The sequence below is a fragment of the Protopterus annectens genome, chromosome 3.part0 (assembly GCF_019279795.1).
Source record: "Protopterus annectens isolate FY-2018-M chromosome 3.part0, PAN1.0, whole genome shotgun sequence".
Lineage (NCBI taxonomy): Eukaryota > Metazoa > Chordata > Ceratodontiformes > Protopteridae > Protopterus > Protopterus annectens.
Window position 1 is genome coordinate 265,223,741 of NC_056731.1, and position 20,569 is coordinate 265,244,309.

General features: G+C 37.3%; 1 protein-coding gene across 1 annotated transcript in view; it reads right to left on the reverse strand.

The window, feature by feature from the left end:
• LRRC72 (leucine rich repeat containing 72) overlaps positions 1–20,569 on the reverse strand; it is an 833,487-nt gene that overhangs the window by 430,188 nt on the left and 382,730 nt on the right. The window contains exon 6 of the mRNA XM_044065565.1: positions 13,698–13,787. Within this exon, the coding sequence (XP_043921500.1) occupies positions 13,698–13,787 (90 nt within the window). The remainder of the gene's footprint in view (positions 1–13,697; positions 13,788–20,569) is intronic.

Genomic DNA, 20,569 nt, shown 5'->3' on the forward strand with positions numbered 1-20,569 from the left:
CTGTGCTGGTTTATTAAGGAATGTATTTTCAAATACAACTCACTGTTCAATTAGGTTAATTAACATTGGAGAGGATTTTATTGGTTAATTAACTTATTTTGAATTGGTGGTGGTGATATATAAGGCATTACATGAATAATGATTTGTGTTTTGTTTTCTGAAGAAGACTTGTATGTATTGAGTCAAAAACGTACGCATTACTGTGGCGTTATTTTGTGCTTGGGACTATATCAACTGTATTCGCTTTGCACTCGCTTTGAATAAATGAGTATTTTTATATATCTTGGTTTTTACCCTTCATTTGGATTTCCAGGGCAGGCAACTTTTTGGTTTTGGCTTCGTTTGAGCTTGCTTACCATCGCTACTTATTTTACATTAAGGTAAACTGGTGTATGTGTCTTTTCATCTGTCAACACCCACTTAAGTGTATTCGGTAGCTGAGGGTTGAGAGATTTGTAGTAATACTTCATATTGTTATAGGTAATACTTCATATTGTTATAGAGATATGCACCTTAATTGCTAAGTATCACTAACAGTGTTATAAAACCATTTGGTGCTCTGTTTTTGATATTGAATTTAAAAATGGAAATTTTAATTTTTTTCAGACTGAAACTTCAGTATGTATCTGAATCATGTCATCGGTGTGCCCTTATGAAATGATGAAATAAAAACCAAAGACAATACATACTATTTTCACATATTTGCTTCTGTGAAAAGGGTGTTATTTTATCTTATTTCATATGGTCTATAGAATACACATATTTTGTATGTCCTAACAGATGAGTACATACTTGAGGTTATCTTGTCTATTTTCCCTTAAAGCTATGAAGCTGTACATGACAAAATAAAAGTGGGATTATTTAGGGTGGTTGTCCTGAAATTTGTTAAAATGACGAACCTACCAAAAAAGGGGTAAAGCACTCAAAAATGACCAAAAATCTCTAGCTTAGAGTGCAACTGAACAGTTAAAGCTATTCAGAGTTGTTATATTGAATGATTAATACGTGCACAAAAAATAATAAACAATATAAAGCAATGAACACAATGAAAGATTAAGCACTTTCACGCCACACAGGGGACTTCATCAGAATGCCATAATGGGAAAGTCACTTCCTTAAATACAATTCTTTCCCAAACTGAGACACCCTAAAAAATCCATTAAAACTATTTAAAAAAATCTGTACAAAATAAACAGGGTTGCTAAAAACAATTCTAAAGGTCTAAACTTTCAATAAATATGAAAAAAAAATAAACTCAGATGTGAAAAATATTCCTCATGAATGCTCTCTTAAAATAATATGAAGAATCAACAAGAATACTATGTAAACCTATAAATATTAAAATATATACATTAAATAATTTTATTACTTAAAATATAAAACTGCAGTGGTGGTGCTGCGGTAGCATTGTCGCCTCACAGTTAGACGTTGCACGTTCGATTCTCAGTTAGAGCGTCTTCTGTGTGTCGACATGCGTGAATGGGCGTTCCTTCATTGAGGGTTGTGAGTTAGGCCCGGCAAGCCAGCACATAAAAATCTACTGCCAATCATTAGCGGACCAGAGTTCCGCTGAGGCGACCCCTAACCGGGAAAAGCCGAAAGACAGTTATTACTTAAAATATAAAAATGGAAATACAAGCATAAATCCTTTAAAACTTCATAGATCTTAAGTGCGGGCTAAAAAGCTACACTATCATTTAACCCAAGGGTTGTAGCTGCATTCAATCTAAGTTACCAAATTAACTCTTTATATTCCAAAAAACTCTCCCAGTTACCACCCCTGGGATTCCTCATAACAATATCTATAATGCCAAACACAAACCTTTTACTTTTACTACATATTCCAACATATCTATCAAGGGCATTTCTAGGATTCATCCTACTGATATCACAATAATGTTTGTACATCCTTTTCCTAGATGTCTTTTCCTTTTTCCCTATATAAAATCCATCACACCCAGAGCATGTACCCAATGTCCAACAATTAGCATTTTTCAAAAACATGCCATTGTTTAATTTAATACTACTTTTTCATTTATATAGATACAGTGTCTACAGGAACCACACCTAGTACTACCCTTCTTTATCTCTCTACCTTTCTTTGAAGTTGGTCCCTCTAACAATGTTTTAAAGTTGAACAATGGTTTGCTTACACAAAGGAGTTCATAACCTACAGTGCAAAAAACATCATCACTTCCCTTCAAGAACTTCAAGTTCCCTTTCAAAAAGTTCCTAATATTTCCAGAATTCTCATTGTAGGCTATCACACAAGCCCTTTCGAAACATACACCCTGTGAATATCTCTTTTGGGGGGGGGGGGTCATTCATAATCGCTTTCACTTCTTTACCCAAAAGTAGTTTAAATTTTGCTAATCAAGAGCCAGTTACTTCAGAAATAATTTCTTGAACCAAGGCGCCTGGATACCTCCTTTCTGTGAACATCTTTAGCAGAGCTGATATAACAGAGATAATTACCCAGGTGTTAGCTACTTGCCAACACCTCTGTGTTTATCTGATTTCCTGAGGGTCTATTTTCTCTGTTGTAATTCTGGTACAAAGACTTACATTTCTGTGAATATGTACTCAGTAGCAGAGCTGACAAATTATAGTTAATTACCTGGCAGTGTTTGATTCTATAGTCATCTGGATTTACCAAGATGATATAACTGTACTTTTCTGCACTTGATTTGTTTCAGTGACAACTAAAAAAACTGTACAGCATTTATGTATTTGCTTTATTGTTGGCCTCTGTCTGTTTGCATTTTGTTTCTCAGGGTTAGTTCACTAGCTAGTTTCATGGTAGGGGCTGGTTTGCATTTTGTTGAGTCAACCCACCGCAGGTGTTAGCTACTGGTCAACACCTATGTGTTTATTTGATTGCCTGAGAGGCTATTTTCTCTGTTGTACTTCTAGTACGAAGACATACATTTCTGTGAATTTGTGGTCAGTAGCAGAGCTGATATAGCAGAGCTAATTACCTGGCTGTGTTTAATTCTATAGCCATCTGGAAGGTGATATAAGTATACTTTATGCACTTGATCTATTTCAGTGATAATTAACAAAACTGCACTGCATTTATTGATTTTCTTCATGGTTTATTGCTGGCCTTTGTTTGTCTGCATTTTATTTCTCAGGGTTAGTTCAGTAGCTAGTTTCATGGTGGGGGTTACTTTGCATTCTGTGGAGTCAGCCCATCCCAGGTGTCAGCTACTGGTCAATGCCTCTTTGTTCATCTGATTACCTGAGGGTCTATTTTCTCTTATATTTCTGGTACAAAGGCTTACATTTCTGTGAATTTATGCTCAGTAGCCGATATAGCAAAGCTAATTACCTGGATGTGTTTGATTCTATAACTATATGGATTTACCAAGCTGATATAGGTACACTTTTTTGCCCTTGATCTATTTCAGTGACAGCTAACAAAACTGTACTGCATTTATTTGCTTCATTGTTTATTGCTGGCCTTTGTTTGCATTTTGTTTCTCAGGGTTAGTTCAGTAGCTAGTTTCACATTCGGGGTTGCTTTACATTCTGTGTAGTCAGCCCACTCCAGGTGTTAACTACTGGTCAACACCCTATGCTTATCTGATTGCCTGAGGGTCTAATTTATCTGTTGAACTTCTAGAACAAAAAATTTAATTTCTGTGAATTTGGGAGGGTGGCCTAATGGTAAAGGTGTTTGCCTTACAAACACAAGTGCAGGGTTTGAATCTCACAAGGGATAATTGGCTAGGCTTAAAATGGCTCGCAAGGGCAGTTAACTTAGTACTAATCTATGAACCTAATCTATGAACCTATTTTGTGCTCAGTAGCACACCTGATATAGCAGAGCTAATTACCTGGATGTGTTTGATTCTATAACCATCTGGATTTCCCAAGGCGATGTAAGTATACATCTGCAGTTTGTCTGCATTTTGTTTCTCAGGGTTAGTTCAGTAGCTAGTTTCACAGTGGGGGATGCTTTGCATTCTGTGGATTCAGCCCACTCAAGGTGTTAGGCCAACACCTCTGTGTTTATCTGATTGCCTGACTGTCTAGTTTCTGTGTTGGACATCTGGTACAAATCCTTACATTTCTGTGAATATGTGCTCTGTAGTAGAGATGATATAACAGAGCTAATTACCTGGATGTGTTTGATTCTATAACCATCTGATTTACGAAGCTGATATAAGTATACTTTTTTGCAACTGATCTGTTTCAGTGATAGTTAACAAAACTGTACTGCATACATTTATTTGCTTCATTGTTTATTGCTGGCCTCTGTTTGCATTTTTTTCTCAGGGTTGTCAGCAGCTAACGTCACGGTGGGGATTGGTTTGCATTCTGTGGAGTCAGCCCACCCCAGGTGTTAGCTAATGGTTAACACCTCTATGATTATCTGATTGCCTGAGGGTCTATTTTCTCTGTTGTATGTCTGGTACAACGAATTACATTTCTGTGAAATTCTGCTCAGTAGCAGAGATGATATAGCAGAGCAAATTACCTGGCTGTGTTTGATTCTATAACCATCTGGATTTACCAAGCTGATATAAGTATATATTTTTGCTCTTGATCTGTTTCAGTGATCGTTAACAAAACTGTACTGCATTTATTTGTTTGCTTCATTGTTTATTGCTGGCTTCTGCCTGCATTTTGTTTCTCAATGTTAGTTCAGTAGCTAGTTTCATGGTGGGGAATGCTTTGCATTCTGTGGAGTCAGCCCACCCCAGGTGTTAGCTACTGGTCAACACCTCTGTGTTTATCTGATTGCCTGAGGGTCTATTTTCTCTATTGTACTTCTGGTACAAAGACTTACATTTTTGTGAATTTGTGCTCAGTACCAGAGCTGATATAGAAGAGCTAATTACCTGGCTGTGTTTGATTCTATAACCATCTGGATTTACCAAGCTGATATAAGTATACTTTTTTGCACTTGATCTGTTTCAGTGATAGTTAACAAAACTGTACTGCACTTATTTATTTGCTTCATTGTTTCTTGCTGGCATCTGTCTGCATTTTGTTTGTTTTTCACACCATCCCACCCAACTGTTGTTGTACTCTTAAACTTGGTGACTTTGGAATTTCCCGCCTCTGCTGTAAATTAGATGTTAGTCACTCCTCCCATTCCCATCTGATTTGCTGACTCAACTGAGTACAGTGAGATCATTTGGGAAGGACTTCCCCCTTGCTTCTTTGACTTTGGACAATCCTGCCAGTCCCATCTGATTTGAGTACTCAACTAAGTGCAATGAGATCATTTAGGAAGGACAACTCCCTTGCTTCTTTGATTTTGGACACTCCTCTCAGTCCCATCTCTCCCGCTCAGTCTACTCAGTATAGAGAGAGCATTTGTGAAGGTCAACCTCCTTAGTTTCTTAATTGTGAATTATCTTCTCTTTCATCCCTCTCCACCTAAAAAAATTTATTCAGCTGCTTTTACTGTAATTGTGTTCTTCCTACTTTATTACCTTATTTTTGCTTTGCTGTGTGCTCTTAAGTGTATACGTCCTTTTATTCTGCTGCATTTATTACTGCTTATTAGCAGCCTGATTAAATTTATCTGTTATTCTAAGCATTTTAGTTTGGGTTTTAGCACTTGGGCTTCAGGCCAGTTACTTTACATTTTAGAAGGTTTTTGTGATCCACACTCTTGTGAACAAACCCTTATCATAACCCTCTTTCCATAAGTCCAACGTAGTATTCGGGACACTATATCTGGACAATTCCCATCAGTTTCTCCTGCCAGCATGGTCAACATGGGCATAATGTGTAGCAACTGCCTCTTATTTAGTCACAACCCTGTTCTCCTAGCACATAATTCAACTTGCAAGAAATGCATCCACATCAGTAATCTGGAATCCATGCTCTCTCGCACCACAGTCAGTACTCCTGACAAAGAGGAGAATGCAAGCACAAACACCACGCCCCTCAAATCACATAGCCAAGCACAATACATGCCCACCTATGCAGAGGTCCTCTGTAAAGACTTACCTAAACAGCAGAGACCTCCAAAACACACTCACAAACATTCCACACACAACACCGAACACATCACACACAGCAGATAACACACCAGTGTCTCACAAACACAGCCCATAAGGCAAAACAATAAACCAACTCAGCCTACAAGGCATAACAATAAACCAAACATACTTGTCATTGGCAAGTCAATTGCGAGACACACCGATGTCCCACTCACCAGGCTTGACAAGGAGAAGGTCATGGTCAGTTGTCTGTCTGGTGCCAGAATTCGGCACATCACGCATGCACTTAAGTCTTTCCACAACAAGTACAAGTATGACTCTGTCATTGTCCATGTTGGTGTGAATGACTTGAGATATACCTAACTGGACTATATGAAGAGAGGCATGATTGAGCTCTCAGAGTATGTGTCCAAGGCAGGTATGACCCTATCCCTAAGCAGCATCCTACCTTCACCAAGAATGATACCACAATACCCACAAAAAATAATTGACTTCAACAATTGGCTTAGTTTCTGGTGTTACTCCAAGGGGATCCAGTATCTGTTTGCCTAGGATGACATGGTTGATAGGCCTCGAAGCTTTGTCAGGGATGGCTTCCATCGGTCACCCCTAGGATTCTGGATTCCTGCAATGCTCTTGCGACCCCTATTTGTGCCTTTTTAGGCAATGTCCCAAAGACAAATCTTCCAACATAAAAGATCTGTCAAAAAGCAAAATGAAGGCCATGATGCTTAACACTAGGATCCTTAACCTGAAAATGCACTCACTGGAGGCTCTCCTCGTACTGGAAGATGCCAATGGCTGTGAGGTCATGGAAACTTGGTTCAGGGCTGCAGAGAGCACCCCTGCCTTATCATGCTATACCACACATTCTGACCACAAAATGAGGTTGTGAAGACTAAGGGTGGTGGGGTCTCTATCTTCATTAAGGACAGACACACCTCCAGACTGATTTGCCAGCATGATGCACTGGAACTACTCCAGGTGCAACTGACACCCATCCAAGTTATAGCCAGCTATAGACCCCCCTCCAAGAGTCAGGACACCCACTCCTCCTACCTGGATCTACTTGACTCATCTAGGTACTCCCCAAACACCCTGATCCTTGTTGACTTCAACAACCCCACCATAGACTGGGTGAACTATTCCTGCATTAATGCAGTCATCCAATGATTCCTTGACTTCATGAATTCTAACACATTAGACCAGCTTGTCTCATCTCCCACAAGGGGAGATAACATTCTGGACTCACCAATATGGGCAACTGCTGCACCACTCCCACAGTATGTTCTTCCCTGGTGAGATCAGATCATCAGTCTGTCTCATTCAAAGATTCTATCTCACTCAACCACTTCCTCCCAGCCATAATCAGGCTTAAAAAAGTTCTCAAAAGTTGACTACAATGTCCTAAGGGAGGGTATCAGTAGTTTCCCACCACTGCCCCCTCAGGGGATGCAGACAGCTATGCTGAACAGTATGCCAATGCAGTATACAAGCACCTGTACAACTGCATGAACTCAGCCATACCCAACAGAACTAAAGCCTGCTCTTCAAAGGAACACAAACCTGTCTGGTGGACATCCTCTATCAACAAGCTTTACAACAAAAGGAAGAAACTGTTGTCCAAGGGTAAAAAGGAACAAATTCCAAATGGGAAAAAACTCCCTCCTTAGCCTCAACAAGCAAATTAGATGACTAGTGAAAACCTATAAGGCCAATTATGAATTAAAACTAGCCTCTGAAACAAAGGGAAACCACAAAGCCTTCTTCAATTATGTCAGGAACCTCCATGGCAATGCCCAGGTTTGTTCCGAATTAGTACATAATGGTATCACTTACACTGATCCTGTTGACATAACCAACCGGCTAGCAGATAGGTTCAGTGCAAACTTCACCCCCCTATCCCCCAAAGGCCCTTTTGACATCCCCGATACTTGTTCCACACCTTACATCTCCATAGATCAAATATTAAAGGCCCTACCCAAGGCAGATAACACAGCTTCCATGGGACCTGATAGTATCCCATGCTGCATTCTGCACCATCTCCAGCAAGAACTAGCTTCACTATTGAACACCCTTTTCAACCACAGCCTAAGTACAGGCTTCAGTTCAGCAGAGAGGAGAACTGCCATTGTCACCCCTTTGCACAAAGGTGGTTCCACTACTGACCCTGGAAATCATCGCCTCATTAGCTTGACAAGTCTGATCTGTAAAACCATGGAACATATGATTATGGATCTCATAAACAAGGACATAGGCAATCTCCAAGCACTTGATCCCACCCAGTTTGGATTTGTCAAGGGCAGATCATGCCTGCTGAACCTGGCTGACTTCTTTGAGACTGTCACCAAGGCTCTGGATGAGGGAAAGTCAGTACATACAGCTTATCTTGATTTGGCCAAGGTCTTTGACACAATCCCCCACTCAGGCATCATTGAAAAGCTAACACAACTTGGCATAAATCCCTATCTCATCAGGTGGGTGGCCAGCTGGCTCACCAACAGGACCCACAAGGTCAAAATAGGCACCTCAATCTCCGATAGCATATCTGTCACTAGTGATGTTCTCCAGGGTCTGTGTTGGGACCCCTACTGTTTGGCATCTACTTCACAGAGGTCCAGGCAAAGACAAAAGTCCTGTGGTTGACCAAGTTTGTGGATGACTGTAAGTTGGGTGCTGCTACTGACTCCCCAAATGATGTTAACATACTGCAAGAGGGTCTCACAGCAACAAATGACTGGTGCCAAAGTCATGGCCTCAAATTAAAAGCAAAAAAAAACATGGACCATCATACCATTCAGCAAAAACATGGCTCCTACTAATTACCACATCAATGGCAACCCCTTAAGCACATAACCTGTGGTGAGAGACTTGGGTACTCAGGCTGACAACAATCTCACATTCGGCCATCATTTTTTAGCTGTGGTCAGAAAAACCTTTAACTTGGTTCATCTGATAAGTAAACAGATTGCATCCACAAAAAAGGAGGTTATTACATCTCTATACTCCTCTCTCATTAGACCAATAATTGAGTATAATGCCCCTTTTGGTATGTACCTCTCCACACATCTGCACCAACTGGAAAGGCCACAGAAATATCTCACAAAGAGAATCCATGGCCTCCAACACCTGTCTTATGTGGACAGGCTCAGATCACTATCACTGTACTCAGTATCATACAAATTGCTCAGAGGTGATCTGTGTCTTACCTACAAGGCAATTTCGGACCCTGCCCTACTAGACATGCTCTGTATCTGCAAGTCTATCTCCTCGCATATTATCTGCTTGAAAGGCCTGAATCAAATATGCAACAGCAACAAAACCTGCTGTCCTGTCTCTAGAATAGACTTCCCATACACGTCAGAGTACCACACTGACATTCTTCAAGTGCAACCTTGATGACTGGATGGGAAACCACAAATTTGTCCCAGGGGTTCCACCTGTGTCCCTCACTGATGAAGTTTCTTTTTTGGGATAAATTCTGGGCTAGGCTTGAAAGGGCCCCAGGGCCATCAGCATAGTAACCTCCTACGATCCTATGATATATTCATCTCCCCTTCCAAATCACTATAACAGGAAGTCATCCTTGTCACTCTAATACATTGTCCACTGACCAAATTCTTTTTAAAGATATATGCATGCAAACTGGCAAAATGCAGGTAAGAATTACTAAAAGTTGGTTTTCTATATTTTTTTGTTTTAAAGCACAACATATTTTTTTCCAGATTAATGTCTAAGTGGTTAATAATGTCCCTGTTGAAGCTGTAAGTAAATTAAAAAAAATACTATATTCCTGTAAAAAAATTCTATAAAATGCTTAACTTTATCATTGGGATCATCTCATAAAATAAATATATCATCTAAAAACATCAGATATAAACTTGAAATATTTGGAAGGGGAAACTTTACTTTTCTCCTATGTCAGTAAATTACAATTAGTATAAATAGAGGCACAAGCAGGACCCACTACAACCCTTTTATGTATTCAAACACCTCACCCTCAAAATAAATAAAATTGTTAATTACCAATTCTGCAAAATTCAATAAAAGTCTCAGATTCTCAGATGTTAAAAAATCACATTCAATCAGCATATCAAGAAAAAATGTTAATCCCTCTTCCACTGGAATAGAATTTAAAAAGATCAACAACATCTATAGTCAAAAAAACAATCATCCTATCCCATGTATCAGGTGTCAACCTACCCCAAAAGTCTCAGGAATCTTTTAATAAATGTGTTTCCTGATTGTAAATAGGTTTTAATATTTTGTCTATATAAATACCTTATTGGTGGCTCTTAGAACCACAAGCAGAGATGATCAGTTTATAAGGAGGTTTAGATATATTTTTATGAACCTTTGAAATCCCAAATATGGTAATATACATGGCTTCCCTACTTAAAAAAAATATATAAATCTAAACTGATTCTATTGACAACAGAGTTGATCTAAGTAAATATCAATCTGCCTATAGGCTATATTAACTCTATTTCTCAATACTATGTTATATGATTCTGAATCATGCAAAATATTAAACATACCACTTATATAATCTATAGTATCACAACAATAACCATTGGCCAACTATAGCCATTCGATGAATTGTTTTATGATGTTATGGGTATTTTGTACTTTAAAGTTTTGCTGTTTCATGTTTGATTATAAGGCATTTGCTGTAATCCGTATTTGATGCACATTGACCCATTATTATCCATGTGAACACCATTAACATCTCAGTCCCTAATATTACCATGAACATCCACTCCTAAATGTCCATTTCTATCAGAACTCTTTTGGTTTCTAAGTGTAACCCAGGTGTGAGTATTATTTAAATCATTGCTGTTGTTAAATAAAGAAGTGGTACCTTTAGTCCGTGTAGTTCTGTGAATGTTATTTCCCAAGCACTCTAAACTTGATGAAGGTATAGCTCCATCTGTCTGCTGCCCCAGCATTTCTGTCGAACAGTAAGTTGAACAACCATCTCTTCTAGTAATATGTTATTCCAATAATACCATGATTGCTGCCAACCCCAGCAGATGCAAAACTGGGTTTGTTATTTCACATCATTCAGAAGGGGCTACTACCTGAAAATTCATGGCCTTGGCCTTGCTGAGAAGTTTGCATAAACAGCTCTATAAACCGAGTAAGTTCTCCTTTATGGGCAACAACTTTGTGGATTACCCGAATCGGATTTGATGTAGCAAACGTATCCTGTGAACCCTCTATTTCGTTAACACCATCATGTTGGTCCATTCTCTAAGGTTTAGCTCCAGTCCATTCAAAACCCCATAAAATGTAATAAAAACAGTCATACCAAAAAGGGATAAAGCACTCAAAAATTACTAAAAACCTCTAGCTTAGAGTGCAAGTGAACAATCAAAACTATTCAGACTTGTTATATCTTAACTTTAATAAGAACAAAAACCAATAAAACAATGTAAACCAGAGCACACAATGAAAGATTAAGCACTTTCATCTCACATGGGGGACTTCACCAGAATGCCATAATGGGAACATCACTTCCTTAAATACCATTTGTTCCCAAACTGAGAATCCAAAAAAATCCATTAAAACCATGAAAAAAAAACATGCACAAAAATAAACAGCATCGCTAAAAATATTTATTTCCCAAGGTCTAAACTTTCAATAAATGTGGAAAAATAAATAAAAAATCAGATGTGGAAAAATATTCCGCATGTATGTTCTCTTAAAATAAGATGAAGAATCGACAAGAATAATAAGTAAAATCTATAAATATTAAAAATATACAAATTAAATAAGACTATTACTTAAATATAAATATGGAAATATTAAGTATAAATCCTTCAAAATTTCATAGATATTAACTTGTGTGGGTTCCAAAGCTACACTCTCATTTAACCCAGGGGTTGTAGCCATCTTCAATCTAAGTTGCCAAATTAACTCTTTATATTCCAAAAAACTCTGCCAGTTACCACCCCTGGGATTCCTTTCAGCAATATCTATAATACCCAACATAAACCTTTTACTTTTACCGTATATTCTAAGTCTAGCAAGAATATTGCTAGGACTTACCTTACTGATATCACAAAGGACTCACCTTACTGATATCACAATTATGTTTTATATCCTTTTTCCCAATGCCCTTTCTGTTTTACCTATATAAAATCCATCATACTCAGAACATGTAGCCATATATACTATACCTGATGTCCCACAATTACCATTTTTAAAAAACACTCTGGAATTCATGCCATTATTTAATTTAATACTACTTTCTTCATTTATATAGACACAGTGTCTACAGGAACAACACTTAGCAGTACCCTTCTTTACCTCTCCACCTTTCTTTGAACTTGGTACCTCTAATCATTTTTTAAAAGTTGAATAATGTTTTGTTTATAAAAAGGAGTTTATCAGCTACAATCCTAAAAGCATTATTGTTTCCCTTCAGGAACTTCCAGTTCTCTTTTAAAATATTCTTAATATCTCCAGAATTTTCACTGTAGGCTGCCACACAAGCCCTTATGAAACAATAGACAAATACTGCAATTTGAAGTTAGGATAAAATTCAGTCCAGAACTGATTTGTCAATTTGGACAGTACATTTACAAATCAGTCAGATGAAAACAATGATGTAGCTTTCAGTTCCTTTCAGATCAAAATAAACAAAAGCTATCCAACCATAAATATGAAACACTGGTGTGAGTTTACACCTAGAATTGATTCTGTATAAAGATGATCTTTTTATTCTTTTCATAAGTTGAGACATATAAATGACGTTAAACTGCTCTTTTGTCTCTGACTGCATGATTCCGGTGTAAGGATGTTTTACAGATAATTAGGCCTGAACATTTCACGAATAAATGTTTAACCATTTTAGAGAGAAGGCTTCTATATGCAAACAACAAACATAGTTAGAAAAAGTATTTGGGGACAGATTTATACATATGCTCACTTTATTTGACATTCAGATTTCTTGAAAGTTCTCTTGTTTGATCTTGCATGGATTGGTGTAATATTCTTACATTGGGCTTGTTGTGGAATTGGGATGCCTTGGAATGCTCAGAAGTCTTCTATGTTGTTATGTATACATCAGCTGCTGTTCCAATCAATGATCATCACCACTAAGTTGATTCCTATTTAGTCCCTTTATGACCCAGGACATGTATTCCTTATGTGTCGCTTAGTTCTTATTTTCAATACACTATATCTGCTCTGCAAGTGAAGGTCTACTAGAGATTCCTAAGGTTAGTTAGTTAGTCACAAGTCTATAGGAGTAAAATATTTTTTGTTTGCTGCATCCAGTTTCTGTAATCCCACACCTTAGTGGCTGGGAGTCCATAGTATAAATGGAAACTTAAAGTCCCTAGTGAAAACTTATGTTTCTACCAAGCCCTCTGAAACTAGTTTATAATCCTCATTGCTTTCATTTTGTTTTTTGGCTGCTACTAATTATTTAGCAATTGTCTGCTTTTATGATATATGTTTTTTTTTTCAAATACCTTTATTGAATTAGCACTTGTGACCATAACTTGTCAGAGTATTTGAAAATGTAAAATAGCATAACAGAAACAAAGTATTTATTTATTTCTACTAACAATAGGAAGCCTCATTCACAATGCCTGTGAATATCATTACATTTCCCTTTCAAGAAACACAAAAGGAAGCTATTGGACTAAAATCAAACAGCACAATGCTTACAAATTAAAGCACACTGAATTTGCTCTCATAATAAAAGTCACCGTACTTACTTACTTTGCCTATCAAGCAGCTCCAGTGATGGAACATGGTGGATTATATACAAACGGTAGCCAAAATCTTGTGCTAAAGGATTGTGAAATAAATCTAGAAAATGAGCAAAGGCGGGTTAGTTTTTTAATATAGTTAGGGAAAAAACATAATTAACCACAAACAAAATGCCTTCTCAATAATATTAAGTTAAAACATTCTGCTTTTAGTTGAAGGACAACAGCATCAACCACCCGATTACTCTTACTGGAGAATACAGGCATATTTCAATTAATCTGGAAGAATATTAACAACTGAAAATATGGCTTATATACTGCATTTCAATAATAACTTACCATTCAGCTTAGAACACTTGCAGCTATTAAATGAACTCTCTGAGATAAATAGCAACAGTAATTGTCTGCCATTAAATAACAAATAATTATATCTGACAGAGACTTGCTTATAAAAGTAACAATGCAATAAAGATACATATTAGAGAAAAAGCCAAACATGGTTCTTAAATACTTTTTTCAATATATTTCAGATATTGTTTCTTCTTGAGCTGTGGTGCATACACAAGTTAATACATTGATTTACAAAGAAATAAGCAGTAGGACTTAACAGGACCCTCTTTAGAAATGTATTTGTCAAGTACCAGCTGTAGTTTGTTGCTCAACCATGCTAAATGGCATTAAGCACATCCAGTCTTCGGCAGTAAAATAGTGGTCAGTGATGTGGACTTCGGAAGAGCAGTTTTCCATGAACATTCATAAGATTTTTCCAAAAATTAAACTATGTTGACATCAATCATTACTGCAGTTTACATCTGGTATTTAAGATTAATTGTGGATTAAGTGCTAGTAATACATAAAGACAAATCAATCAAAATACATGTGGATCATGGCTGGAGAAGGAAGGGAAGAGTAAGCACTGCTCCAAAAATCTTACTCTGCTAGCCCAGGATTCTGAGTCAAACAGCTCTACTTAAAAAAGTGTCTGCCAATGGCCAATACTTGCATGCAAGCAAGCAAGCAAGCAAGCAAATAAATAAATAAATACACAAATAAATACAAAATTCCTTTTTTTGTCAAATTTTAAAATGGCATCTACGAGGTAGCCAAAATATAGAAAGAGCACACAGATTAGCTAATGATAATAAAAGAACCATGATGAAAAATTTACAGAGTAGTTAAAACAAAAAGTAACAAGTTATTCAAGTACAATAATTGAATATAATATAAAAATTCAGGTCCAAGTTAGGATTCTTCCATAATAATTTGATGTAAACTTCTTCATGGTGCTTTCTATTCAGTGATTTTTTTCTTGAATTTAGGAGACATCTGGTTATATACGAAGACACCTTGTTGAGTAACTCTCTTGCAGATGAGACTACTGAGTTATTACATAGAACTATACTAAACCAGATACTACTATAAACAATAATGCATTATTTTTACTTGCAACATCCAACCCAAAATTTAAGGTACAGTGCTGCTAGGACAAATCATGTGCTATAATACTGAAGCAACAAAGTTTTGCATTAATATAGACACGTAGTGCAAGTTGCAGGTGCCTCATCAGAAAGTATGAAAGTGGCCAGCAGTGTCCCTCAGGGATTGCTACTGAGACCTCTCTTTTTTGGCATTTACTTCTCAGATCTCCAAGTAGAGAGCCAAGACCTCTGGTAAACAATGTCTGAGGACGACTCCTTCTGATACTCAATTCCTCCAGAATGAACTCTTCCAAATAAATTATTGGTGTATTAAAAATGGAATTAAATTATATACTAAAAAGTGAAGCATCATCACTTTTGGTAGATAACCCCCTCCACTCATCACACTATATAGACAACACACCACTGCAACATAAAAATGTAGTCAGAGACCTAGGAACTTGGGTTTATAATGCCTTCTGCCTTGACAATCATTTGACAATGGATGTTACAAAATCCTTTTATTTAGCACAGCTAATTGTCAAAGGAATATCATCAATATCTAAATCAGTAATCACTCCATTATGTTCAGCATTGATCAAGCCAGTTATTCAGTACAATGCCCCCTTTGGGATGTATCTCAATTAACAAATCAAATAATTAGAAAGACACTAAAGGTTCCTTAACCAAAAAGATCACTGACAAAGTCCCTGGGCTGTCAAGAAAGGATAGAAGCTCTATCTTGTTATTCAGTGTATGCTTGACTTTTGAGGGGAAGATCTCTATCTCACTTACCATGCCATTTGAGGCCTGGTTGTCCTGTATCTCCTATATCCCTGCAAGTCCAATGGTTCTGCCAATACTAGAACCAGGGACCTAAATCTTCAACAACTGATAAATAAAACACTGTAGAGGGCCAGTTTTATAACTCAGCATATTCTAAACCTCTGGAATAAACTTCCACTGCAAGTTAAGCAGTGTGAGTCACTGTCTTCCATTATACATAACCTATATGACTGAATGGATATCCACAAATTTATACTGGGATTTATGGTGTGGACCTCTGGGAAAATGGAGGTGCAGCATAAGGGAGGGTACTGACAAGGCATGAATAGTCATGAGACTCACTGGCCTTGGAGTATTTATGAATCTGTGAATCTAATAATCTATTAGACCATGATTTATTAATTGGAAAACAATGACAAAATACATGCAAAATATCCAAACACAACATTTCTGAGAAATTTTACAGCTGAAGCTTTACATCTCATAAATATAGAAACAAGTTCAGGAAGAAATACAACAGTGGTTTCAGCCTGTCAGAATGACATTAAGTTAGTTGTTTTGAACCAAATGCTTCCATAACTGTTCTATGAAAGGTTAAGCAAGTAAGCAGAAAGATGTTTTCAACTTGGAAAGTGGTGTTAAATGGAAAAACACTTGTGCTAAGATTATCCAGGTCTTTCAGAATGATAAAAAATAACCAGCAAAGGGACAATGGGACTATATTCATATACTGATTATAAAATTATTGACATATGTCATCATAATTAGACTTTCTCCAAATGCAGGATTTTCAGATGTCAAAAATGGGTGTGGTGTTACTTTAAATCTCAGACCTATCCAACCATTTTTAAGACAGAGGCAATATACAGCAAGTAAAGGGAAAGCAGATTTATGTACCTCAATGCTAGGAGTCTAAACAAGAAAACATGAAACTCCACTCCCTACTTTCCCTAGTGAATGCTGATGTCTGCGTAGTTACTGAGATATGTTTTAAAGCCATGGAGAGTACCTCGGCAGTATAAGGCTATAATGCCTTCCACACATTTTGAACAGCTATTACACAGGCAGGTACTAAAGGTGGAGGTGTCTCAGTTTACATCAAAAATAAATATACCTCAAGGCTGGTCAAACAGGACAATGCACTTTAGCTTCTCCATCTTTAAATCATCATAAACAAAATCCCATATCACTTCCTTGCAAGCTATAGATCCCCCTCTATGACCCAGGAAACCCATAACACATATTTAAGCTTACTGGAAACACTCGCCATCCAACCAAATACCATATTCATGGGTGACAACTACTAATTTTGAATCATATATGACACCAAATGTGCAGGACAAAGATAAATGTACTTTGGAAACACAAACTCCCTGGACCATATTGTCAATACACCAACCAGGGCAGCAGACATACTGGATCTGGTCCTCACTAACAGAGGAGAACACTGCACATCCCCTAGTGTAATATCCTCTCTGGTAAGGTCAAATCACAAAACAGTCTCCTTTGAAGTAAAAATAAAACCTGGAACCCCAATTAACTCTGGAATATTCAGAAACCACTCTAGATCTTATTTCCTACTATTATATGATAACCTGGCAAAATGTCAAGCCCCACCAAACTCTGAGAACAGCGCTGCCTATGCAGAACTGTTCAGAGATGTCCTATATAAGCATGTTAATACCTGCATAGAGGCAGATGTACCTACCAGGAATAAGAACAGAACTAACTCTAAAAACAAGCCACCTGGTAGAATCACATCAACAAGATGTTTAACAGACAAAGAAAATCATAACAAAAATTATGAGGTGTATCACCCAGCAAGATAAAAGCACTGTCATCAAAATCAAACTAAACAAACAACTCAAAGGACAAATATCTGCCAAAGCCAAATTTGAGGTGCCAAGGACAACTACACTGCATTTTTTAGCTATGTCCACAACCTCAAAGGCAATACACAATTGAGCGCAGAGCTCGTTGTTAGTGGAGCCACCTATACTGAGCCAGAAGATATAGCAAAACTACTGGTAGACAAATTCAGCTCTAACTTTAACCATCTCTTCCCCATCTCAGCCTCCCTTCAGAAAATGCCATCAAATATAACTTCCCTGCTATCACTAGGGAGCAGACCCTTCAGTTCTCTCTCTAAGGCCAACAACACTGCATCACTGGGCTGAGATTATAATCCAAACAAAAGAGCCAGCACCAAGTGTTGTAGCAGAAATAGTTTAATTCAACATAGCATCATACCGGTTTCAGCACACTTGCCTTCCTCAGTGAATAGCAATGCTATGAACACAAAATACTTATATAATAGTAAAAACCACACTTCCTATTGAGTCATTTCCTCCCATATAATCAATTAGCATAAATTAATTAATTAACATACATGTATAAAACATGATTATAGCATTTAAGCCCGGTGAAAACAGGCCACCTAATTTAACAATCCAATGTTTTTCTTTGGTGTTCAAAATAGAATGCCAGCCTAATTTGTTAGATCGGTCTCACTGTATCTTATCTATCACAGTAAAACGAAACTGGGCAGTGGAGTGAGTAGTATTATGTCTATATAGAGCATTACTTAACCGTTTATTACGGATGTCACTATACTCCACTACTGGTAAAGCCCCCATTATATTCTTTTTGTTTCCTGTCATTTCAGAGGGACGTTGTTTATATCGGAAGCTTTACCTTAGCTTAAGAATGGGAAAGACATTGCCCTTTTGAGTCTGTTAATCTGCTTAAGAACATTATTTGCCCTTTGTTACATTTATTATTATAACTCAGCTAACTTTGTAGTGGAAGACATTGGGTGATTCCAGTGTGGCAAAGATCGCCATTTTTTATACTTAAAACAGCTACACTAACATCTGGAAAGGGTTGGAACGGCATCCACTACAGAAGGTCCACCGTATTTGGACTCAGTAACTTTTTCTACATGGGGACTCATTTTGTGTATATGAATCGGTTCGTAGTATTGGATGCTACTGTTTTGCAATGGAAGTTCGCGCAACTCTCTTTTGGACATTACAGGGTATTTCCCTTTTATTATTGATGATGGCTGCCATATTATTAATTTGTGAATGATCTTGTTTATTATCAAAAACTGTTTATGGTTCAATATATTTAAACTGCTTCAGTATTTTTTGGGACATAAGTACTTCTATGCTCAAGTGAAGTGTGCTTGACAACACAGTCGGCTCGGAGGTTAAGGAGCCGTTATATGCCTTATATAGGAACTGTGCCAATTTTGGGACATTATCCACTTTAACTTTGCGTTTTCGGCTTGTAATTGGCTTTTAAATCAGGCCAATTTTGTGATAGCGATAATATGATCTCATTTTATGTTGGTGGAGCTGTGTTTCACTTGGGACACAATCTATCTTTATGTGTTGGTCTTTTGGAATTAGTTCCATGCATTTGGCTGGCTGTTTATTGTAATATTGTTACCACAATTTTCTTCTGGAACATTCATTTGACTTTTGGGGTATGATGGCCATTACAAATCTTTTGTGGGCCCTGCTTATCCTATAAGAGGGTTTTGAACAAGATGCTATTTTTATTAGCTCTATTGGACCTCTTGGGTTATATTTATGCCTACGGGTCTTCTTAGATTTGGCATTTACTTTCCGGTCTTGCATAGGCTACATGATAACTACGGTTTGCATAGTTGGGGAGACCTAATATGTACATGTACTGTGTCTCAACAATATTAGAAATGTTTTCTAACTCATGGCTGAATTTTTTTACCCCTCAGGAAACTAGTTTAGTAATTTTATTCCTGGGTATTCCATACATTGGTTATTAGTGAGTTGCTACCCATTTAATGTATTCATATCAGATCATAACTTATATCTATAAGGCAGTTTTCTACATTTTCTAGAGCTACATCTTCTAGAGATAAATACTCTTTTTTGAACTACAACAATTTCTGTTATATGGTGTATATATTTTCAACATTCTGATTAGGCTATACATTTGTGTGGCTGGTTAGCCATAGTACATGATCTTAGATTGGGCCAGTAATGTTTGGTGTGAATATTCAAGGATTTGGGACCTTAATTTATTGATTATTGGTTTTGAGGTGTATATACTTAATATTGGCAGGTGGTCTGGGATAATTTATGGATACATTTATCTAATATTCACCGACATTTTCGTTGCTCATTACATTTTTTTTGATCATCCTTTGTCAGTGTTTATCTTCTGTTGCCGATACCGGAGATTGATCTTGCAAAAGTATTTATTCTGAGGTGTACAGATTTGGGGTATTATTGTGGGGTCACATACCAGGTGGATTTGTGATTGTGAAGCTTATTGTCATGGATCTGGACTCAATACTTCAGGGCCTATTGTCATGGATCTGGACTCAATACTTCAGGGCCTATGTGCCGATAAGAATGACATTGGTATATTTGGATCATCTCTCCATGATGAAAGCAATTTGGGTATTGAGAATAGGGATCCAGTTGATGGCTGCAATCAATTATTCCAGAATTTAGGCAAAGGTATGAAAACCCTAAGTACCAATGTCTGGCACCTTAAATTATTTAAGGCTTACCTTAGCAAAAATATCACCCCTAGGGGACAAAGGGTGAAAATACAGCCTTTGGTTGGCCAGATAGATGCAACACTGACAAAGGAATGGCTTGAAGTACAACAGAAAGCTACTTTA